The sequence below is a fragment of the Cryptomeria japonica genome, chromosome 11 (assembly GCF_030272615.1).
Source record: "Cryptomeria japonica chromosome 11, Sugi_1.0, whole genome shotgun sequence".
Lineage (NCBI taxonomy): Eukaryota > Viridiplantae > Streptophyta > Pinopsida > Cupressales > Cupressaceae > Cryptomeria > Cryptomeria japonica.
The window spans coordinates 570,062,353-570,087,880 of NC_081415.1; the positions used below are offsets into that span (position 1 = coordinate 570,062,353).

General features: G+C 35.9%; 2 protein-coding genes across 2 annotated transcripts; both read left to right on the forward strand.

The window, feature by feature from the left end:
* The first annotated feature begins 2,153 nt into the window (after positions 1-2,153).
* On the forward strand, positions 2,154-9,150 carry LOC131064782 (hydroxyphenylpyruvate reductase). The gene is made up of 2 exons (XM_057999052.2): positions 2,154-2,693; positions 8,571-9,150. Exons 1-2 carry the CDS (start codon positions 2,253-2,255, stop codon positions 9,090-9,092), a joined length of 963 nt encoding a protein of 320 aa, XP_057855035.2. The 5' UTR covers positions 2,154-2,252; the 3' UTR covers positions 9,093-9,150.
* An 8,308-nt stretch (positions 9,151-17,458) lies between these two features.
* LOC131064781 (hydroxyphenylpyruvate reductase) lies at positions 17,459-25,293 on the forward strand. The gene is made up of 2 exons (XM_057999051.2): positions 17,459-18,224; positions 24,563-25,293. Exons 1-2 carry the CDS (start codon positions 17,493-17,495, stop codon positions 25,082-25,084), a joined length of 1,254 nt encoding a protein of 417 aa, XP_057855034.2. The 5' UTR covers positions 17,459-17,492; the 3' UTR covers positions 25,085-25,293.
* Positions 25,294-25,528: the final 235 nt, after the last annotated feature.

The window sequence follows — 25,528 nt, forward strand, 5'->3', positions numbered from 1 at the left end:
GAAAAAAGATTTAAAAAAAAGTTAGATTGCAACATGTGCATAAGACATGTACTAATGATCACCTTAAATGGTCCCATATGATTGGTTGTTTCTTTGATGTGACTTGTGAAAATAAATATTTTTCACCCATATTTAGATACAAACATAATTTGATGACTAGTGCTTAACTTTACAAATAATGAATGAATGCAAAAATAACATTATTATTTACTTTTATCATTCCCATAAATAATTATTACTTAATCTAAGTCAATTCATAACTAGATTAATGTGTGGAAAATTCTATTTTCTTTTACAATGAACGACTAACCTTTTTTATATTGAAGAAATAACGGCATCAATTGATCTCACCACAAATAAATAGTGGTTGATTTCTCACTTTTTCTAACTTAAATTATCTAAGTAATGTCAAATATATTAGGATTAACTATTAAGTTGTTTAAGGTGGTGGTCTAATGGAGATGAGCTTCCTAAAATATTTCAACAAGTATTGTTGAGAAATTTTATGAGCATTTTACAATGAGGTGGTTTAATGTATTTTATCAAATTAAATAAACTTAAAATATTTAAAAAGTTTGTAATTTCATATAAATCTATAAATGAAGGGATGGAAAAAGTAGTTTATAAAGAAAAACTTATTCAAAAAATTATCTTAACATTTCTTAGTGAGAATGTAAAATTATAGATACATAATATATGAAAAGAATCTTTTTAAAGTTAGTGGAGATAATTTTCAATTTCATCCTAAAAATAAATGTTGAAAATCTGAAAATAAAAAATAGGGACTCCTATATTTATAGATAAAATTATAAGTTATCTTAGGCAATTGTTTCATTTGGCTACTTATGTTTCTTTTACTTAGATTTTAGCAACATAAGTGATTCCTTACAAATTTTAAATTAAACATTGAGAATTTTTCCTTAGAACGTTGGAACTACTAAAATTTGTGGATTGAAAAAAAGTTGTAAAAAAAAGAAAATAAAATTATGTAATCAATATATAATGAAAATTATATACAGGACTACAAACATTTTCTTCTTTCCTTTTTTTTATTTTCTTATAAATTTTATTTTGATTAACACAAATAAATAGACATCTACCATTCATTTAACAACTTTTAATTTTAAGCAAGAAAGAGATCACTAATGCCACAAAAGTTTCTAAAACATTTGAAGAGCTACTATTGGACAAAATAAACAAAATAATTCTATAACACCCTCCTCTATTACAAAGTTTTTCTTCACCTAGATAACCACTTAATCTCCTAAATAAATAATGTAGCGTGCTTTGATGGATCCACTTCTTAATAGAGCCATACAATAGTGGTACTTGATTTGTCAAGGCCATGGTGTGGCATCTACATAAAACAATAAAGTTGAATACAATTCAAATCAATTCTTTATTCCTTTGGTTTCTCTCAACGATGAATATAGAGAGGTGGTGGGGGCAAAATTTAATTCCCTTTTCCCTTTTTATTCTAATAAAAAAATAATGTCCATTCCATACAATTATTTATTTTTATTTTTTTAATAACTTTAAGTTAAACTTTAAGTAATAACAACTAGAATTTCAATCTCAAATAAAATGTGATTTATCCATTATTAAATGTTTTTTAATATATTATATTCTTCTATATTTTCACATCCATCACAATTAATTGAAATTTTTCTATACTAAGTAAAGACAATAAATCTAAAATGAAACAAATTAGAAGTGACTTTTTTTTCTAAATTCATAATAAATTATATAATAATTAAATAGATTAAGTGCATTTATTGTGAATATTCACAATAAAATTCACAATATCAAAATTTTTGTTTTTAAAATTTTGGTGTGCATGCAACTTACAATAGGATAATGAGCTTATATACTCTAGTTTCTTGTCTTAAAAGTCAACTAAAAAATACAACATACAAATATTTTTAGATTATAACTCCATATTTAATGAAAGTTGTGATCTCATAAATTTATTATTTTACATATACAATTCAACAAAATTAATAAATATAAAATAATCAAAAACTTAAGTCAATAGAAATTAAAAAAAGTTCTTATAAGAAAAGATGCCATCAAGATCTACACGACAATTGCTAACCCCACCTTAAATATTCTAATTTTTTCTAACCCTACATCAAATACATTGTTCAGATCTTCCAAGTAAAAAAAAAAAAAATTTGTTTGTTTGTTTGTTTGCTTCATGGAAGCCCTGCTCCTTGAAAATATAGATTCCCAGCCTTACAGGGTCAGGGAAAATGGACGAGCAACAAATGAAGCAGGCGGGTGTTTTAATAACGTATCCTTCGATTCTCAACTTCGTCGAATCCCTGGACCGCAAATTCACGACATATAAGCTGTATGAAGCTCATGATCGAGAAGCGTTTTTGACACAGCACTCTCAATCTATAAGAGGCGTGGTATGCGGCAGAAAGGACGGGATTAATGCAGAGCTGATCGATGCTCTTCCTTGTTTGGAGATTGTGGCCACCAGCAGCGTTGGAGTGGATAAGGTTGATTTGGCCAAGTGCAGGCAGCGCAACATTGCGGTGGTCTATACTCCTGATGTGTTGACTGATGAAGTGGCGGATTTGGCCATCGCTCTTATGCTCGATACCCTTCGCCACATTTCTGCTTCTGATCGCTATGTTCGCCAGGGCCTGTGGCAGAGTAAGGGAGACTACAAGCTAACTTGCAAGGTAATTTTTTATAGATACGATCTCATTTATACTTTCATGTTCTGTATAAATCTTTAGGTATCACATCGGCAAAGATATTATGCTTAGAAAAGTACATTTGTTATCATATCGTATCCAACTATAAACACTTAAATTGTAGATTTATGGTCAAACAGAGAATAGATAAATTCAGTCTAAAATTAGCAGGCACAAAATGTCTATATCTGGGCATTTTTTCATACGCATGCTGCAACGACGGAAATTGCACACCCTGCATCGCAGATTCCTCTGTATAGTCATGTCTGCATTAGTAAAAATGTAAAAAATAAAATGATTCCTGATGCCATTCGAACTGTGTAACACAGTTAGCCCTCAATCTAGGGTAACTCTAAAACAACTTTTTGCTACCAGTGAAGGATCGTTCCTATATGTTTTCTCTCCTCCACAAGCTTCGATTGGACATGTCCATTCCGTCAACAGATACCCAATTTTACTATTCGTAGAAGAGAATATAGGGTTTTGGAAATTGTTAGGGTTTAAGAAAAAAAAGGGCTTCTGTAGTTTTAAAAACTTTATTTCAAAGCCTTTATTATCTTCTTCGTAAATGCATTGTAAACATTTGATAATGTTGTTCCAGCTTATGTTGAGGTGGAAGAGGTGGAATAACAAGTATGTGACCAAATAAATATCACAAAGAGTATAAGCAGGAAATTCCAGAAGAAAATTGTAAAGCAATTGACAGCTTTTGTACTGGCATGAGGCTTCAAAATGCATCAAGAGGGACGTTTTGGAATAGCAAAGTGTTCTTAGCTTGGAGAAGTAATTTCCATCATTCTTATACTGTCCATGATTACATCCTCCTCACGTTTTCAAATTGAAATTGTTTAGTGCACTTATTAGACTTCTCAAATCACTTTGTAAGGCACTTCTATTTTCCTTGAGGAAGGTGCACTTAAGAAGTTTGATGAGCATCTATAGTAAAGGAATAAATAATCTCCAAAAGATTAAAGTCCAGCAACTAGAATCTTCTAGTGAGAAAAACAGAGGATTTGAATACAGATTGCAATAGGCAAGATATGGATGAGCACAGAGGGAACCAAAGGCCATTGAAACCTTGGAGTCTTGGAGAGAATCTCTTCTGTTGAATATAGAGCCGAGTTTAAGGTAGAGAAAGAAATAACTTATATTAAAGCCACAGATAACAAAAGCAGGCCAGTGGAACCCAAAAGTCAAGCAGGCAATAAAAGTCGAGCTGAGCTATTCAATTACGCAGGATTTACTTGCAGGTATATTCAATATTTTCAGCAATGAGTTAAAGTATTAATATCTATTATCTATAATTGTAATGTCCTCACTTAGGAAGATTCTTCCTTAGCCCTAAAATCAAAGTTAAGGCAATTCATGATAGAATTTGGTGTAAACCCTGCAATAGTGTTAGCCAACATAGAAAATGCAATTCATAAGACCAATTTATTTCATTAAGGTTAGGGTTTAATAACAAATAGTCAATTATAAAAAATAACTCCCCAAAAATGGCAAGAGCGGGAAGAGCAGGAGGTGCGGGAAGGGGAGGGGTGAGGGTTTCTGCAGAGGAAGGCAACGGTGCAGAAGATGAAGATGCAGATGACAGCGATGGAGAGGGAGGCATTTGTGCAGATGTTGAAGCTGATGATCTTCCCCTGCCGCCTCTTGTTCTGGCCAACTTTTGGCTTGATGAGGTTGCGAGAGGCAGAAGCTGCAAGCCTCACGGGAGTGGTGGGAGAGTTGGTGTGGTTGCAAGAGATGTAGATGATGACGACCCTACTGGGAAAGTGGATCTTCTAGGTCCCTCTTTGCCGTTGGATCCCGTTCCTCCCTCTGTGGTCTTTGTTCGTTTGCTTTGCAGTGAGCGTAGGTGCAGACTGTGGCGGGTTTCGTGGGCTCTGATGGCAAATGTGGAGATTTTTGATTGGATCGGGAATTCTTTGGTATGGATGCTGCAGACTTTGGTCAAACGTGATTTTTGGTGGGTTGTGGCTGAGCCTTTTTGGCTTCCGCTTGACTTCCCCTCTTCCCCTGTTTGATGACCCTGCTCTGGCTCTTCTTTGGGCCTACTTTCAGTGGGATTCTTGGTTCATCAGCTGGATTTGGCGGTCCCTGAGGTTTGGCTTATGGTGAGATGGGCTATTTTGAAGTGCTATATTTTTCGGGCCTGGGGATTTATTTGTGGAAGTCTCCCTTTTAGTTTTGGGAGGTTGAGCAAAAGTTGTTCTTGCCTTGATTGGAGGATATGTATGTCTGTTAACTTGAGGGCTTTTTTCTTATTCTCAGCTTCTTCTCCTCTCCTGCTTTGGAACTTTGGTGACTTCCTTCTTTCTTTTGCCTCCTTATGCTCCTTGGTTTTTCTTGATCTTTCGGTTGAGGGTCTGTTGTTCTGGGTTCTTTTTGCACCTCGAGGGTTATGGTTTGCTTCTCATAAGGTTTTCTCCGTTTTTCTCTTGTGACCCCTGGTGCTATTTTGGTTTCTCCTCTACCCTCAGGCCGTCTTTTGTCCTTGGGGTGGATTCTGCTGCTGTAGGGGGCCTTTCTGTGGGAGGTCTGCTTGTCTTTGTTTTGTCGCCTTTCAGGGTTTCCTCTTGATGATTGTGGGTGCGGTTCTTTTCCTATTATTTTTGAGAGGCTATCTGGTGACTCTCAGGCCGTTGTCTTTCCTCTTCTCTCAGTCTGTCCTATTGAGGTGGACCATTCTTTGACCGGGGGGAAGAGTTGTGGGCTGAGTTTTGTGGGATGGCTCCTGTTGGGGGTTTTGGATGCCCTGTTTTTCGAGGCTGGGTGTGTGATGGTTTCTCTTTCCTTGCTGCTGGGGTTCTGTCCCTTCTCTCCTATAGAGGTGGAGATATTGGTGGAGCTCGTCTGCTTGGAATTTCTTTGGATCAGACCTCTTCTTTAGCTTAAGGTTTTGGGAGCCTTTTCAAAACCCATTTGTCCAGCTAAGCGTTGTGGGTTTGTTCCTTGGTTGCTGGGCCCTGTTTTGTGGCTTGAAGCTTTGTGCTCTCTGCTAATGGTCTCCATCTTTTCAGCTCCTATTGAGGTGGTTCCCTATCCTATTGAGGTGGAGAGGTGCTTTGCTGGAAGGTGGACTTTGATCAGATGTTGTGTGGTCTATTAATTTTTAGTAATCAGATAAGCATAAAGGAACAAAAAATCAAGATGCAAGATAAACAGTCACAAAATCAACACATGACACACATATACCCTGGGAAAACCTCCCTCTTGGAGGAAAAATCCAACAACGATGTTCAGATCTTATTTATTAATATCAGCAATTGATCAAATACGATTCACCCTCCTAGGGCAAAGGCAAGACTGACTTATCTGACTTGTAACTTCTGATCTGAATTTGCTAATATCCTTCAATCACCAGTAGGGCAGATTCGGCAGATAAAACAAACTCAGAACTTGATACTATGAGCCGAGATGATGTTAGCTGAGACTCAGAAGAAGATCGCAGGCCTCCAAGGTGTGATTGCTGGTCTCTAATGTGTGTTCGCTGATGTGCAAAACAAGTTCTCTGATGCCTAAGGCAAGTTCGCTGATATTGCAGAGATATTCGCTAAAGAAGAGATTATTGCTTGTGTGTTTATAACAAGGCATCACTATCTTGTATTTATACATGGTTACATTGCCTTATAGGCTAGGTCGGCTAAATACACTTGCCACCAAAAATACAAATAATATTTATTACATGTTATATGTTGTTTGCTCAACCGCCCAATTTGGGTCTTGCCCTAGAACACGTTACACATTGCTTATACGCCCAAATAGGGCCAGCCTTATATGAGTTTAAACGCATGAATAATAATCAAACTTTAATTGTTTTTAGCAACATTAAAGTTTGATAATCTGGACTTGCATAATCCGAGCTAGCTACCAATTTCAACATGGTCGTTGGCTTTATCCTGTTGGTTTTGGGAGCCATGGTAAAACCCAACTGGAAGGTTAGGGGAGCCTTTCAAAACCCCCCCCAATTTCTAGTTTTTGCTTAATGCTTATCTTTTTGGTTCCTAGTTCAGGTTGTGGGAGCCTTGTAAAACCCACAGGCAAGTTGGATGGTAGTAGCTTTCAAGGGCTCAGTTTGGCCAGTTGTTTTTGGTTAGGATCAGGTTTTGATCTTGGTGGCTTGAAGACTATGTTATAGGTTAAGGGAGCCTAGGAAAACCTTTCTTTGAAGGTTTGGGGAGCCTTCCAAAACCCATTGTTTCTAGATTATCCCTTAAAGATTCTCTTCATAGATTTCTTCTGGCATATGTTGAAGGTTAAGGGTGCCTAGAAAATCTTCTGGTATGTGTTGAAGGTTAAGGGTGCCTTGATAAAACCCTTGGACTATCTTGCTTAATCTTTTTTTGGCTTTGAAGGTATAAGGCTTTGATCTTCTTCAGCTGGTTCTTTTCTGTTATGGCTGCGGTTGGGCTGCTGATTTTCTATGATTGTACCTCTTGGCAGCGTTGTTATGTGGTTTCCAGATCTTGGTAAAATCCGAGGGTTTGGGGTCCCTTCAAAACCTGTTGTAAGGAGTTTTGGTTCCCCCTCAAAACTTGTTTTATCCTTAATAAAAAACAATAGTCACTTATCATTAGTGATAAGTTGATAACATTAAATTATATTGAACTTAATAAATATTCAACATACTTAAATATAGTAATTAACCATATTGGAGGGTTGAATGAGGAATCACGATAGGGCGCCCAAAACATCCCTCATCTAAGTCTAAGAGCATGTCTTTGCACCCCTTGACCCCAAGTGACAAGCACTATTGACATCCAACATGAAGTGGTCTACTTAGTGGGAAAGCCCGTTTCTGATTGTTACCTACTTATTTAGAATTGGGTAGTTTTATGATGATTGTCCAATGCTTTTATCTTTGATGTGCTAAATGATAACTGGTCTAGCTGTTAGAATTGACCAATTATTCCATATCACCAGCAATATGGTTCGAAAGAGACTACCAGAATATTCCACGTGCCAATGTATTGGAAGACAGCACAAGGGTGAGAGATCTAGGTTACAGAATGATTGATATTCTGCCTTGTACTCTATTTCATAGTGTAAAAACTGACAATGGAGCTCAAATTGGAGCTCTTGTTACATACATTAACAATGCTGGTGGAAGTCTAGTGGTGCTCTTCAGTTGCCAGCTATGGGGAACTGCTCATCTTGCATTAACATTCCCTGCTTAGGATCAAGCCATGTGTATATAGAATTTATAAACTCCTATTATGGTTGTACTTTTAGCTTTAAGAAGCATGTGTAAGGTGGAATGCAAGTGGACAACGTGTGTGTTTGTTGACAGCTAAATATTGAAGTACCTAATGAGGAAGATAGACTAGGATGATATTTCTTGCAAGGGAGCTCAAATTTTCCATCATGAGCGAAACCGATCATTAGGATTGTGCCATGCAACAGGTGCAGTCGAATAACCCCTTTTTAAGAACACAGAGTACATAGTATCTGATCTAGCGAGCTGCAAGTTTCCTCTGTAACCATGGAGACTGAAGATTTAAGTTAATATGATTTTATATATTACAAACATGTTCCAAGCAACTGTGTTTCTTGTCTTGTGTTCTTTGATATGAATAAATCAATTACAAACATTTTCCAAGCAATTGTGCTGTGTTATGTTCTTTGAATTTTGCATGTAACACACTAATTTTGCATTACATGATGCATTGGAACAATGCTTTGAGTAAATAGAATAGGCTGAGATGGTGCAAACCCAGTCATTTCTCAAATGGATGTAAAAGCACACACAACTTTCTTAGATCATTTCACTTTCTAATTTTGTTTTCATTTGGATTCTAAGTCACCCTGCTAATTCTAGATCAGTGTTGATATACTTATTTCGTGTTATTGTTTATGCAGCTAAGTGGAAAGCGTGTTGGAATAGTTGGACTTGGACGTATTGGTTCAGCTATAGCTAAGAGAGCAGAAGCCTTTGGCTGTAGCATTGCCTACTACTCAAGGTCTAAAAAAACTGATGTACCTTTCATGTACCATTCAAATGTTATAGACCTTGCAGCTAGCAGTGATATTCTTGTTGTGGCATGCTCTTTAACAAAAGATACTTGCCACATTATCAATAAGCCTGTTCTTGATGCACTGGGAATGAAAGGTACACTTGTGAATATAGGCCGGGGCTCCCTTGTAGATGAGAAGGAATTGGTGAAGGCTCTAGTGGAATGTCGGATTCATGGTGCTGGTCTAGATGTTTTTGAGAATGAACCTCATGTTCCACAAGAACTATTTAGCTTGGATAATGTGGTTTTGGTGCCGCATGTGGGAAGTGCAACCTGGGAAACGAGGAAGGCAATGGCAGATCTTATTGTTGGGAATCTGGAGGCACAATTCTTGAAAAAACCTTTGCTCACCCCTGTACCCCTATGAGAATTTTCTTAATCACTGTTCTCGTAATTTATCATTTATAATAATATTTAATTTATGATATGCTGATTCATTGTTCATGGCATATGCTTTGATGGTCATTTATGTGTCGACCAGTACATAGAATAGAAAATAAATTGTTAGTGGCTTCTGTGCTGAAGGTGATCATAAAGTTGGATTAGTTGTTGAAAGACGAAAAATATATGATTGATAGTTTTCCCATCATTCTCTACTCACTTTAGCATTTTAATTTACTGAGTACAACTTTGACTTTTTTATTATTATTTGGGAACTCATTTTACACTGAATTCATGCCCCACATCAAGTTATCTGCATATTCTCGCTGACATTTCTGCCATCTAGGATGGCAACATATCGTGCTTCTCTGCTTCAAACAGGATCTCATGCTCTCGTGTCCCTTGGCGTTAAAAATCAATTTTCTTGCTCCTCCTCTCTCCTTCACTTCCAAGAACCTTAATTTGCCTCGAACAGTAAAAAAGGGTCATGTGAGTTATGACCGGAAAATGGAGGAGGCATTTAGCATGTATAAAAGAGTGCTTATTCCTATAGGTTAACAAAAATCTCTTACAATAGGTTTTCAGTTTTCTATTGATACACCACCATTGCTTGCAATATAACTTTGTATTTAAGGGTTTTTATCAATACAAGTATTTCTAGAATATTAATATTGAATCAATTTTGGAAATGTAATTTTGATAGATTTAGAAATGTGTTTCAAATATAATTTTGTCTAAAAATAGACATTCCAAGTTTGAGTACAAGTGATTTTGTTGGATGTTGTAGGCTTCTATGGAAAGGATGTTTTTGTGGTTTTATTATATCTCTAAATATGTCTTGAGCACCACTTGATCCAAAAATAGATATTCCAAGTGCAAATACAAGTACAAGTGAATTTGTCAAAGGTTGTAGGCTTCAATTATGCAAGCTCCACTTGTGCATGTTTATGTGTGGAGATGGATCTTTCCAATGGTCTTCCAATTGAGATCTCTTTGAAAAGTGGACTATAAAAAATGGGGGAAACCAATTGACTATGAAAGAATCACTTTTAGGGTGCAAAAAGTGTTTCTCAATAGATCATTCTACTTTCTAGTGCCCAAAAATAAAAGCCCATTATGAGGGAAATTAGGCCTCATGAGGAACGTCAACTTGGTGTATTGGATTTGAGCCCCATCATTATGTTATTCCACTTGATGCTCAGATATAGTCAAGTCCCTCCCTAGCTACATCGCTAGCTAGCCCAAATTCGAATGCTTCTAACAAATTACAAGATACAATTTTGGGGGCTCCATTCAGGGTTTCCATTAACAAAGCCATCATAGAGGTCTTAAAAATTTCACAAGAGGAAATGTTTTCAAAGACTAAAGATAATTCCACATCTTCGGTGTCTATGGCATTCCCAATGATGGATGATCATTGAGACAAGGATGACAACACAAAAGGAAAATTTAAGAGATGTCGTATTAGTCAAATAAAGAGTGGACAAAAGTTTAGAGGAAGAAGTCCCCCTCTTCAAAATCAACACATCGAATGACACTAAGATCTTCGAAGAAAGGGGAAAAATCCTAGAATGTTTGAAAGCTTTTTTAAGGGGCTATTGCGGCTTTTGATAAAATGACATTGGGCCCCCATCTGATGATGGGTCAATGATCTTACTGATAATAGCATTTAGACCATTTAGGTGGTTTGACCAAGATAGTTGTTATTATGCACCTTTATAAAGGGTATGCACTTTATCATTTTTGTTATCTTATTACTTTTTTGAGGTATGACTCTCTTACACCTAACTTATCCAACAACAAAAAAATTCCAAAAATTATCTTAAAATTTGTTAGAAGTTTAAAAATAATAAGTGCATACTATATAGTAAAAAGATCTTTTAAGTCAGTGAAGGAAATTTCTTAGTTCCACCTAATTTAAGTAAATGTTGAAAATTTAAAAATAAAAAAGAAGTTAATCCTTTGCAAGTTTTTGGCTAAGCATGCATGATTGCTTAGAATCTTCTCATATAATGTGAGAACTATTATAATTTAAGGATTGCAAATAGACTATAAAAAATTGAAGGCATAACTAAAAATATGTCACATGAATTCACACATTTTATTCCTTCCTCTGATCTACTTCCTCCCAAATTTTATCTCCAATTTTTTTCTTTTTTCTTTTTAGTGATAACACAAATACATATACATATTTCTGTTATAACTACGCCTACTTGATTATAAGCAAAAATAAAAAATAAAAAATAAAATAAAACCTATAGCTTAAACTAAACAAAATAAGCTAAATAACTCCATTAGATCTCCCTCTTATAATATTTTTTTGACACGTAGAAACACTTAACATGGAGTACTAACAAGAATCAATTTGCATTAAAATACACATCCTATGTCTTTTATGTGCTTACCTATTGTTTGCCAACCTTTGTTAAGGTCATAAAATTCAGCAATTTTGGAATATGAAGTCAGAGAACTTGACTCCACTAATCCAACAATCTCAAAGGTATGTTTAAATACTAGTGATCCTTAATGAATAGAAGGAATAGAGAATAGATCAAGTTGATGCATAGAAGTGCAAATTTTAGATCATATTGGAAGCCACATGAAAAATCCATACCTATGAAAATTGTTCATAATTATAGAAATTGACCCATAAACAATTATTCTCATATATACGATTCCAAACAGCTCACGAAGCAAGGATACTTAAGGAGAAGACCTAGTAGCTATGCACCCAAACATTGCTTCCTAATTTGTAAGTCAACTTTTTGTAAAAAAAAAAAAGTATGTCTCTAAATATGAGTTAAGAGTTTAAAGCTATTATTTGGGGTTTTAGGTATCACTAATCTAGCCACATCAACTATGTCTTTATTGGGCTGTTTAAAAAAATCATTTTTTTAGATTAAAACATGAACAACAAGGCATTCATTACCAATCACTTTATGATTGGTTGTTTTTTTGATGCGAAATATAAAATATACATTTTTGTCCATTTTTCATATAAAACCATAATACCAAGTAGTGCTAACTTTACAAGTAATGAGTGAAAATAAACAAGTAGGGGTCCTTGTGCAACATTGTGATGACTATTGATGTGTGGATAACTATTAGGTCTTTTGCTTTATATTTTGAAATGAATTTATCAAAATTTACACTAAATTAGATTTATTCATTTGTATTGCTTATCATTCCTAACTAATTATTATTTCTAAAATGATTTATGACTAGAATAACCTTATAGAAAGTTAATTTTCCTTTGCAATGTGATGACTAGCCATTTTATAAGGAAGGAGTGAACTCTTGCATTAATTGGTGATAGCCATTTAAATTGATCTCCCTCTACAAATAAAAAATGGTTGATTTGCCACTTTTATAATCTAAATTATTTGTGTGATGTCAAGTATTAGTTAGTTAAGGTGAGAATCTTATGGAGGGTTTTCTTAAAATATTTCAAGCAAAGTATTATTGAGAATTTTATAGATTTTATAGTTTAATTTGTTTTAGAAAGTTCGTAGTCTCATATAGATTTACAAATGAAGGGATGAATCCTAAACCCCCCTCCCTATAGGAGTTGAGAAAATACAACACCACAGGAGCCCAAATGATCTCTGCAAGCTGAAAAACCTGTTACAAAGAGAAGCAAGGAAGCAAATCACAGAAGGAACAAAAACACAGGAAAAATATGCTCCAAAAGATGAGAGCTCAATAATCTCCAAAATGTATTGTCAATAATAATCCTTCTTCATACAATGAAAAGAAAGAACTCAACATTTAATAGGTCAAGAAACCCTAAAAGGGAAAACCCTAGGCTTGCACATGATAATTAATAAAAGAATTAATTATTATGCACCTAAAGTTAGCTTAAGTGTAAAAGAGATAAAGGGAACTTAAATAATTAAACAAATATTATTTAATTAATCAAGTAAATACCCGAATACTCTAACACCCCCCCTTAAGCTAGACTTAGGGAGAAGCTAAAACCTAGAACAGCTACTGAAAGCAATAAAGATGGGTCCCGACAACAAGGTTTGATTAGGAACCCAAATATAATAAAATCTCTATGAACTGGAGAAATAGAGAAAACCATGTGGGAACAGAACTCTACTCCAAAAAGAGATGGAAAAGAATACCACTGAAGCATGAAGAACCTGCAAACTCTATCGAAGAATAACTGCTCATCTGAAAAACCTCCACTGAAATAGAACATGACTAGGTAGAGAAGACTGTAATCTGCATGAGTGCCCTCAAATGACACTACTCGAATTAGATGGCAAACAAGGCAAACACTGAACTCGAAGATACATATGGCATTAGTAACCAAAGCTTGAAGAGCTGATCAATCGAACCACGGAAGCAGAACCAATAGGACAAACCTCCCCATAATGCGGAAGTGGGAGAGGGACAAGAACACTGAAAAGATCGGCCAACTAGAACTGCATGACGAAGAACTAGGAACATCAAAGGTGCTGAGAAAAGTACACGGTGTCGTGGAAGGAACACTCACTTGACACACATCATGAGGTGAATGTCATGGAAGGAACACTCACCGGACAAAGGAAGATGGCAAACAACAAGCAAACATCAACCCCCTCATGGCACTTTATCCATAGTGCATGTACAACAAGGCACAAGATGTGCAAGATTCCAAGTAAACAATGCATGATGGCGCTTTATCTTAGTGTGTTTGCATAATTACAAGCTACAATGATAAGAAGACTGGAAATAGATACGAGAACCAAAATAGAGACATCCGAACCAGACAAGAGATCCCAAGACCTAAAACAACCAAGATATCCACTAGAGTGCTGAAAAGCAAAAAAATGAATAAAATATGCATGGAGAAGAATCTGGAAATAAAACTCATATGGTTGGAAAGTACACAACACATGCTTTCCGAAAATATAAAGTTTTCGAAAAACGGAGGTCGGATGCTCATTCTATGGCTCCCGGAGTGCAAAAACAAGACCTCACTTTGACTGGAAAAAAGAAACAGTCAAACAGAAAAATTGGAAAAAATTACCAACACCATGAGGTCTATCTCGGAACCAGCTTTCCGACGCCTATTCGTTTTCGAAAAAATGACTCCGTATGCCCAAGATAGGGGCAAAAAACCAAACCCCCCCTGAAAGAGGCAAAAAAGGGAGTCTGGTGGCTCTGGTAGGCGGAGGTGGCCAGGGAGCGGCGCTCTGATGGCGGTCGGGTGGCTAGCGGTTTCCAAGTGGCAAGGTGGTAGAGCCAGGGTGGTCGACGGGCCGGGCGATGGTTTCCAGCGGGCGGCGGGTGTGGGGTCGAGGAGGCGGGGCTGCTAGGAAGCGGCGAGGTCAAGAGAGCCAACGGCTGGCGCAAGGAGGTCGGTGTCGGCGAGGGCCGGGAGCCGACAGGGGGTCAGAGATCGGCGGCGGCCGGAGGACGGCGAGGGCAGGAGAAGGCGTAGGGCCCGAGGCCTGCGCAGCGACTGGGGGCCTTACTGACACCTGCAGGGGTCCCACGGTACCCTGCGTACCGTGGGAGCCCCAAAATGAATTGTAAAAAAACAATTTTTTTTTCCAATGCCTTTGAGATTTTTTTTGAGATTTTTTTCAAAAAATCAAAATCCGGCCTGCATGTCGTAAAAACGCAAAAAAAAATAATTTTTTAAATTTTTTTCTCGAACTGCGTGCAGGGCCGTATGCCCTGGATCTGGAGAAAAAATACTCCCCGAGGCTCAGGAACCAAAATAGGTCAAATTTTATATGACCATAGGGGTTCAAGCCTTTTGAGCATGATGGTGAGGTCCGTTTAGGCCCAAAGTGCTCAGAAAAAAAAAGCTATCCCTAAGTGCATACAAAAATTCTGAAACCCCATATCTGCTTCCAATGCAAAAATTCTCAAAACGAGAATAGGTAGCTGTAGATCTGAAGCTCTGATACCATATAGGAGTTGAGAAAATATAACACCACAGGAGCCCAAATGATCTCTGCAAGCTGAAAAACATGTTACAAGGAGAAGCAAGGAAGCAAATCACGGAAGGAACAAAAACACAGGAAAAATATGCTCCAAAAGATGAGAGCTCAATAATCTCCAAAATGTATTGTCAATAATAATCTTTCTTCATACAATGAAAAGAAAGAATTCAACCTTTAATATGTCAAAAAACCCTAAAAGGGAAAACCCTAGGCTTGCACATAATGAATTAATTATTATGCACCTAAAGTTAGCTTAAGTGTAAAAGAGATAAAGGGAACTTAAACAAGTAAATACTCGAATACTCTAACACTCCCACCTTCACCCATCCCCCGCTCAGCCAACCCCCCCTCCCCCCCCCCCCAAAAAAAAAAAACAAAAAAACAAAACAACAATTAAAATTTATTAGTAGCTTAAAAATTATAAATACATAATATATAGCAAAAAATCTTTAAGTTGGGGGAGGAAATATCTAACCTCACCCAAAAATTAAATGCTCAAATCAAACATAAATGATTGTATATATTCTATATTTTTTTATTTTTTTTATTGAAGTAATGCAAAAGAATTACATAAGATTGATAGTAAAAACACTATCAAGAAGGATAACTATGACATGTTCATACAAACAACACAAGACAACAATGACTAGCTGAGTAGCACATAACAACAACAAACTAGTTGAGTCTCACATAGCAATACATAAAACATAAGAGAACATAACAACATTACATGTGATCGACTCATGGAAATACAACTGAGTAAGAGAACAATTATAACACAACTAGGAGAAAAGCAACTAGGTGAGATGCTAATTCAAAAGGAAAGGCCTGAGACCTTGAGCAATGCATAACTTCCTATTCCTGAGTAGCTGGGTCACTTGGTGTTTGATGCTACAAATTTGGAATTCCAACTTTAAATTCTTCCTACGTCCTCCTGAAGATGAGAGAAAAGAGATGTAAGACAATTAAAAATGTCAGAGAAAAACTTAAAAACTACAAAAAAATGAATGGCTAGCAAGTCTTAAAAAATAGAATTCCAAAGTTTCTTAACAAATTGGCAACACTAGAAAATATGCTTTATATCTTCTTGATCATGACCATAATACACATCAACTTGCCCCCAATGGACAATTTGCAATGTAGTATCTTCCAAGCCATTAACCAGGCCTCAACATTGATTTTTGATTTTCATATTTGAGCAAAATGTTTTGCCCAAAATCTTTCACTAAACTTGCAATTCCATTTAATGTTTAGGTGAAATTTCAAAAGAAAATTAGGAAGCAACTGTAAGTATATCTTTTTTAAGGGAACAAATAAGAAAGGATAAGTTGATAACCATAGCCAATTTTTGAAAAAAATACATTGAATAGGAGTGCATAGCTTCATAGATAGCTCAAGATGCACGAAGGATCAAACAAAAATCGCAAATGGTCTGAATTTCTTGCTGAGATTGAATTGAGATTTAACAATATGCCATGGTAACCAATTCAGGGTAGTAAAATCCCAAAGGTCTCCAACTATATTGATCCCTTTCTTATGCAAGTTATAAGACTGTTTCAGAAAACTTAAAGACAATGGTTGCCCATGGTACAAGATATGTTTGTTCCACCAAATAGATGAAGTGGAGAAACTGAACCCATGTTGAAGTGAGGCATCTTCCCACCTTAGAAGTTGACAAGTACATTGCCAAGCCTTCCAAATTGATTGAAAGCAGGAGAGGCTTTAATGGAAAAAAAGATGCATAAAGGATTTTATCAAAACAACCCACAACCTGCCCTTTAACTGAGGCAAGGTTTATTCAATTTTGTATAAGGATTTTCCACGATTCATCTCCTTTTATAGCTCTAATAATCCATTTTGTCGCTAAACAAATCCCTTGAGTTATTGGGTCAATTAACCCCAACCCTCCTTTACATCTAGGCTGAATGCATTGAGTCCAAGAAGTGGCAATAAAACCATTGTTGCCATCTCATTTAGTCCAAAAAACAGACAAATAATTTTTATTAAGTCCTCATAGCCTTTGTTGGAATAAATATTGGCAATGTGAGAAAGGAATTTATTACCCATAGATGCTATAATTTAGGGATCACAATAGCCTAAAAAAGTTGAAGACATAATTAAAAATGTCACATAATTGCACACATTTTATCTTCTTTTAAATTAAACATAAATGATTGCGTAGATGCTATATTTAGGAATTACAATAACTAAAAATATGTCATATAATTGCATGCATTTTATCTTCTTTTCTTTTCCATTTGATCCCAAATTTCACCCCAATTTATTTATTTTAACACAAATAAATACACAAATTTACCATTCATTTTACAACAAAAAAAATTTAACATACTTTATTTCAAGTTAAAAAAAATTAACTTAATTTTAAGGAAAAAAAAAAGTTGAACACCTCATAGAACTTCCTGGTCTGATAAACTAGATAATGAATGAAGCCCCCTCCGATGGGGCTGCTCCCTACTAGAACCATACAATGGCCATGGCATGGCATCTACATCAATCAGAAACCCGCATGCAATGCAAATCAATTCTTTGTTCCTTCGGTTTCTCCGTACGGCAAATATACAGACAGGTGGCGGGGGAAAGTTGCGAAGCCCACGCAATGTTTTTGTACTCACATTCTTGTCAAGTGCATTTTAACGACCTTAAATAGTAGAGCCTGTGGCCAATCCAAACTAAATATTGGCAGAAGAAATCGTTCAATCACAGGAGCAGGAAGAATGGGTGAGCAAGAAGTGAAGCAGGCGGGGGTTTTAATCACATATAATCCTATTTCATACTTGATCGAATCCCTGGACAGCAAATTTACGATATATAAGCTGTATGAAGCTCATGATCGAGAAGGGTTTTTGGCGGAGCATTCTCAATCTATCAGAGGTGTGGTATGTGGTGGACATGACGGGATTAATGCACAGCTGATGGATGCCCTTACTTGTTTGGAGATTGTCGCTGTCAATGGCGTCGGATTTGATAGGGTTGATTTGGCCAAGTGCAGGCAGCGCAACATTGCGGTGAGCAATACTCCCGATGTGTTGACTGATGACGTGGCGGATTTGGCCATGGCTCTTATGCTTGATGCCCTTCGCCAAATTTCTGCTTCTGATCGCTATGTTCGCCAGGGCCTGTGGCAGAGTAAGGGAGACTACAAGTTGACTTGCAAGGTAATTTTTTATACTTTCATATTCTCTATGAATCTGTAGATATCACAGGGGCAAAGTTGTCATACTTAGAGAAGAATATCGCATTCAACTTTAAACACACAAACTGTAAATTTTAGAGCAAGCACATAATAGATAAACTCAGCCTAAAAGCAGCAGGCACAAGATACCTTTATCTGGACATTTCGTACACATAACTGTAATTGACGGAAATTGCAAACCCTGCATCGCGGGCCTCTCTGTATGTCATGTTTCCATCAGTAAGACATAGAAGTGAAAAGATTTCCATTAGGATTTAAACCGTGAAATATGGTAAGCCCTAAATCTAGGGCAAATCTAAAACAACTTTTTGTCACCACTGAATGATTGTTCCTCCATATTTACTCTTCTCCATAAGCTTCGATTACACATGTTCATTACGTCAACAAATACCTAATTTTACTGCTCGTAGAAGAGAATCTAGAGTTCTAAAAATTTGTAGGTGTAAAGAAAAAGCTGCAAAGGGTTCTTGGTCTGTTGATGAAGTTGAATGATTCTTAATGAGTCTATAGGGAATAAGTCTTGTTGAATGCAAGGCTGACAATTTAAGAGATAAGGCCGGGATCGTTCCAAACAAATTTGGCAAAATAGATTAAGGCCGGGATCGTTCCAAACAAATTTGGCAAAATAGATTCCCCCAACTTGTTGACTCCTAGTTGAAGAGGTTTAGAGATTTAAGCTGAAGGCTCGTCCTGTTTGGGATCGCCATAATGACTTCGTATGAAAAATGTTCCATAAAGAAGAAAAATCAAAAGCTTTATGTTGTTTTAGCTTGAAATCATGTATTTATGGAATTTATTACAATTCTTATCTTCCATTTCTATAGCAAGACAAGTCTTATGCAAGGTCTTTTCTCACAGTTTAAAATTACTAAATCATATAAAGACACATTTTTTAACAAAATTATTTCATTCCCTTCTATAGCAAGGTAAATTTCATTCAAGTTCCTTCGCTAGGGTAAAAGTAAGATTTTGACACAGTTCTAAAACTTTGCATCCAGAGAAAAATAAGAGGACAGAGGAACAATTGCCTTTTAAAATCAACCCAATTTATTTTTCACATGAAATTGCAAAACAATCAGTACAGAAGAAAAGTAAAAATTTATGGTTTTCAAGGCATGTTTAATGTCCGAATCAGTTTTGAGGAGAACTCTCGAATTCATACTTTTCAACCAAGGAAAACAATATCGATTTGTTGATTGGTAAAATGCATCGATATAGTTATACAAACAAATAAACATAACTAAGTTTCATAATAGCATTTAAGCATGAAAAATTAAAAATAATAATCATTATAGTCATTGAAACAATAGTGTAACAAGTTTGGCCCAAATTACACTATGGCCAGTTATTTTATTCATAAGTCCATAAGTCTTTTGTAATATCTTTTAAAAGGTTTTCGTTCAAGTTCCATGTTGTTCATAAGTCACATAACTGGGAGCCAAAACCGGAAGTATTACATTCATTCAATCTCTGTGGAAGATTCTTTAACTTGAATTTGATTTTGATGATAATTTATTAATTTGAGGCATATAGGAGCTACCAAGCACACCCAATTCCTGTATTAGCGTGTATTGTATTGTACCACAGAAATTAGTACATACGATCAACTACATGATTTAGGAGTCATAAAAGATCAATAAAATTACATCCGAAAGTACAACAAATTACATTAAATTATAATGGCCATCTGATTTCTTCTAAGGACATCTTTTTCAATGTTGGCAAGAAGGTTCGTATGTCAACCTTAGCAATCAACTCAAGAATTTCCACATCTTTCATGGAAAATTCCATTCTGTCCTAAAACTGAGTTGCGAGATCTGCTTTAAAGGCTTTTAACTCTTCAAGATCAACTCTGAAATTGTTGTCATTGAACGCTGCATTCAACCTCTGTATTTAAAGATATGTAATACCTGCCAATTACATAGTGCTCAATATTTTTGTCCAATCCCGTCTTTTCATCCCCAAGTTCCAGTGAAGGGATCTGGCAAAGAAGATGGCATATTCTATACGATATCAACCCTGCAAGTCTTATGCACTTCATCAGTTTCAAGTAATATGCTTGACCATTTTCTTCTCACAAACGCGTAAATTTTATTGTAGAATCCAGATTTATGAAGCCTCGCCAACTGATACATCTGCCCTTCTGTCATGGAGCCCCACTCCTTGTTAAGCCCGTTTTCAATTTTCTTCTTTTATAGCACAAAAGCAGCTTGTCATATCTCCATCTTAAATATTTCCTTGTGGGCACTTGGGCATCCAATTTCGTTTTGAACAATTGAATAATCTGGACCATTCGGCAAATTCTAAGAAGATTGTTGAAGTTAGTCTTCGGTTGGTATCTTTGAGCACGATTCACAATCGGCCAGTCTAGTTTGTCTCACAGGTAAGTACAAACAGAGAATCTTCTAGAATTTTTTTTCCATGCAAATCTTGAGAGGAATTCCAACTGACCATGTGGGGAGGATAGAGTCCTCATACACCTTGCAGCATAAGTCTAAATACTCTTGACCTTATAAAATCCCAGTACAGTTAACTGGAAGTGATTTGCGAATCCTGTCAACATATTTTGAAAATTGCTTATCATGTCACAAATCTTAGAAGGTTCTCTGAACCCTAGAATTGAAGTTGCAGTTTCTAACTGATGTCTGACAACAATTTGCAAAAAGGAATTACCACGTATATCCATAACAGCTGATTTTGCAAAAAAATTGCTTCTTGGACTAGATATTATTTATGCCAAGACCTCCTTCCTCCTTTCAAAGGGTACAAATATCCTGGAGTACTAGAATGACTTAAGGACATTTCATATTTTTCTTGTTAGAATCTTGTATCATTTCCACCTTTTTGTACCTAACGATTTGAAAAATAGGGAGTTGAAAACATGTTGTACAGCAAGGATTCTGTCTAGAATGATGAGCTCTCTACGTATAGAGACGGTCAAGGTGGGACCAACTTTGTAATTTTCTCATGGTTTGTACTTAGACATAACACAGTGTAGTGCTCCTTCTATTTATTCTTAGGAGAAAGCAGTTTCTTTGAAATTCGTTAGAGTTAGGGCTGTTTTACTTTAGTTAGTTAAGGTTGGGAAAGAAAATTGTTGGAGATTCGTTTTTTGGAAAGCCACAATCGAATGATTTCTTGGTTGTTTAGGGCTCATTCGGACAAGAGCTTGAGGAGGCATAGAAAATGATTAACTGATCTTAAGACATGTAAAGTATATTAAAGATAAATAAATAAATATGAGATAGCTTGATAGAGTATGGTATAACACTTAAAATTATAATGTGGTTCTTTAAATTACAAATTTGAATTGAAAAATTTCAAATGATCATTCGTATCAGTAAAATATGAGAAAACCCTTTGATGAATTAACTTGTAAAACATTTCTGATTGATGAAGTATAAAAGAATCTTGGTCACTCTATGACTTGCGCCTTAATCATCAGGTAGAAACAAGAGAATAAGTTAATAACAATATGATTAACTTTCTTGCTTGTTTGTTGCGGACACAAACAATATTTCAAAGTGGAGGTTGTAGATGGGTTGAAAAAAACGGCAAGATTTGCTCCTTGTTGAATGGTTCACATTGAAAAGGATATCTAATATCTTTAGAAAAGATCTTTCCCAACTTTGTGGGTGTTGGATGCATTGCCAGTGACGGGCTCCAAGTTGATGGGGAAGAATTAGATTATTTCATAATATGGGTGGATTATCAAGTAGAAGAGTGGACTAGAAAATAGAAGAGGTTATATTATAATGTGGATTATCAAGTAGAAGAGTGAACTAGAAAATAGAAGAGGTTATATAATATATTATAATGTAGTAAGCAAACAAATATACTGGAAAGAGTAACATACTTTTCTTTGATTTCTATGACAATGTTTCTCAATTATGAGCTATCACATATGGATTCAATTTTCGTGCTTAACCAAAACAGTTGAATTGGAACAATATCCAAGGAAAAAAGCAAGCTGGTTAGAGCAATTAAATGTCGGAGCGAATGCTAAGGATTGGAAGAATTCAAAGGGAACATGGGGAAAGATTGAGCAAGACCAAAACTAACTTCGGAGTAACATTAAATTCTTAAAAATTTGAGGGTTGGGATGTATTATTGGAGGTTAAGAGTAAATGAATATTTTCCCATGGGAATGCAGATGACCTTCTCATAAAGATTTCGGCAGTTCAAATGTTTGAAACAAGTAAATATGTTTGCTTGTAGGTTACGGTTCTTTTTCTTGTCAAAATGCATCTAGATTTCCATATTAGGTTTTTGGTAAATGCATTGTAAAGATTTGACAATGTTGTTCCAGCTTATCTTGAGGTGGAGAGGTAAAATAACAAGTATGTGACGAAATAAATATCAGAGTATAAGTAGGAAACTAAAGAAGAAAAATGTAAAGCAATTGATAGCTTTTGTAGTGGTATGAGACTTCAAAATGAATCAAGAGGGAGAACTAATTTCTATTATTCTTACACCATCCATAATTACATCGTCCTCCTGACGTTGTCAAATTGAACTTGTTTTACTGCACTTATTAGACTTATGAAATCACTCTGTAAGACGCTTCTATTTTCTTTGAGGAATGTACACTTTAGAAGTTATATAAGCATCTTTACAAAATGAATAAAGAAGCCCAAAAAGAAAATAGATTGAAAGTCCAAGAATGGGAACCTACTAGTGAGAAAAACAGAGGATTTGAATACAGATTGCAATAAACAAAATATGGATGAGCACAGAGGGAACCAGAGTTTTGGCTGTTAAAACCTTGGAGAGAATTTCTGCTGTTGAATATAAAGCCGAGTTGAAGGTAGGAGAAATAAATAAATTAAATGAATGCCACAGATAGCCAAAGCAGGTCAATGGAACCCAAAACTCAAGCAGAGCAATAAAAGTTTTGTTATTTAATTAGACAGGATTTACTCGTAAGGTAATTTAATATATTCAGCAATAACATTGCTCTGTTTTCTGTGGTTTGAATCTAATAATTTTTTTTTAGTTGTCAGTTTTTTCAAAGTATTAATACTCATAATACTTTTACCCTCCAGGCGCGTTGAATCATAAGATTCTTGCTACCATATTCTTAGTCTGAGGGATCTGCCCAAGCTCGAGATATACTATTTTTTCTTATAAAAAACTAAAATGGTGAAATAATCTATTTATGATTGTTAACTACATTATGCGGATGATGCATCCTTAGTTCTTCCTTGTCATTTAGCATTGGCTAGTTTCATAATGGTTGTGCAATGCCTTTATTGTTAATTTGCTAATGATAACTGGTCTAGCAGTTTGCGATGACCAATTAACCCGTATCACCATCAATATCGTTCGAAAGAAATTTCCGGAATGTCGCCTGCCAATGTAGCAGAAGGGTGTGAGATCTAGGTTACAAAGTGATTGATATCCTTCCTTGTACTCTCTATTTCATAGTGTAAGCACTGACTATAGAGCTCAAATTGGAGTTCTTGTTATATGCACACACAATGTTGGTGGATCCCTTGTGGTGCTCTTCAGTTGCCAACTATAGGGAAATGTTCATGTTGCATTAACTTTCTCTGTTTAGGGCCAAGCCATGTATAATTTATAAAATTATTATTTTCGATTTTAATTTCGACGTGGAGAAGCTTGTGTAAAGTGGAATGCAAATTTACAACGTGTTAGTTTGTTGACAGCTAAAGATTAAAGTATCAATTATGTTGTAGTTTGTGGAGAGCTAAAGATTAAAGTACCAATTATGTCGATTTACATTTATTTTTCTTAGTAAACCTAACGAGGAAGATAGACTAGGATGATTTTTCTTGCAAGGGAGCTCAAATTCTCCATCACGAGGAAAACTAAACCTTAGGATTGCGAGTTGCAACAGGTGCAATCGAATAATCCCTTCAAAACGAAAAAGTGCATAATATCTAATCTAGCAAGGTTCCTCTGTAACCATGAATAATGAGAAGTTAGTTTGAATGTATCAATTACAAACATGTTCCAAGGAAACTGTGTTTGTGGTCTTGTGTTCTTTGATATGAGTAAATTAATTACAAACAGTTTCCAAGGAACCGTGTTTCAGTTCCTATGGTGTTTGAATTTTGCATCACACACTACTTTTGCATCACATGATGCATGAAAAAATACTTTGGAAAGATAGAATAAGGTGAGATGTTGCAAACCCATTCTTTTCTCAAATGGATGTAAAAACACACATAATTTTCTTGGATCATTTTACTTTCTAATGTTTTCTTTTGATTCTGAGTTACCTTGTTAATTCTAGATCAATGTTGATGAACTTATTTCCGGTGATTGTTTATGCAGTTAAGTGGAAAGCGTGTTGGAATAGTTGGACTTGGACGTATTGGTTTAGCTATAGCTAAGAGGGCACAGGCTTTTGGCTGCAGCATTGCCTACCACTCAAGGTCTAAAAAATCTGATGTATCTTTCATGTACCATTCAAATGTTATAGACCTTGCAGCTAGCAGTGATGTTCTTGTTGTGGCATGTTCTTTAACAAAAGATACTCGCCACATCATCAATAAATCTGTTCTTGATGCACTGGGAGCGAAAGGCACGCTTGTGAATATAGGCCGGGGCGCCCTTGTAGATGAGGAGGAATTGGTGAAGGCTCTAGTGGAAGGTCGGATTCAAGGTGCCGGTCTAGATGTTTTTGAGGATGAACCTCATGTTCCACAAGAACTATATAGCTTAGAAAATGTGGTTTTGCTGCCGCATGTGGGAAGTGGAACCTGGGAAACGAGGAAGGCAATGGCCGATCTTGTTGTTGGGAATCTGGAAGCACACTTCTTGAAAAAACCTTTGCTCACCCCTGTGCCCCTATGAGAATTTTCAAATTTCTTAATAATTGATCTCGTAACAATCTCTCATAAGAATTATCAATTTATGTTATGCTGATCCACTGTTCTCGGCATATGCTTTGTTGCCTATTTATATATGTTGACTAAAATCCTGGGCACATTGATGTTTGTGGTAAATTACTACATTACTATTATAGAGTACAAAATAAATTTGCCCCTGCTCTCTCTGCTGAAGGCGATCATATAATTGCATTAGCTGTCATAAGACGAAAAATATATGCTCAGTAACATTTCCCTTTAATTTCGCATTTCAGCGTTTAAATTTACTGATTGCAACTTTGTCTGTTTTAGAGACTCTGGGAACCCAAATCACCCTGAATTCATATTCCACATCGGGTTATCTGCCTATTCTTACTTCAGTCTTTTCTGTGATCTAAGATGCTAGCGTTTGGTGCTTCCTTCCTCCAAA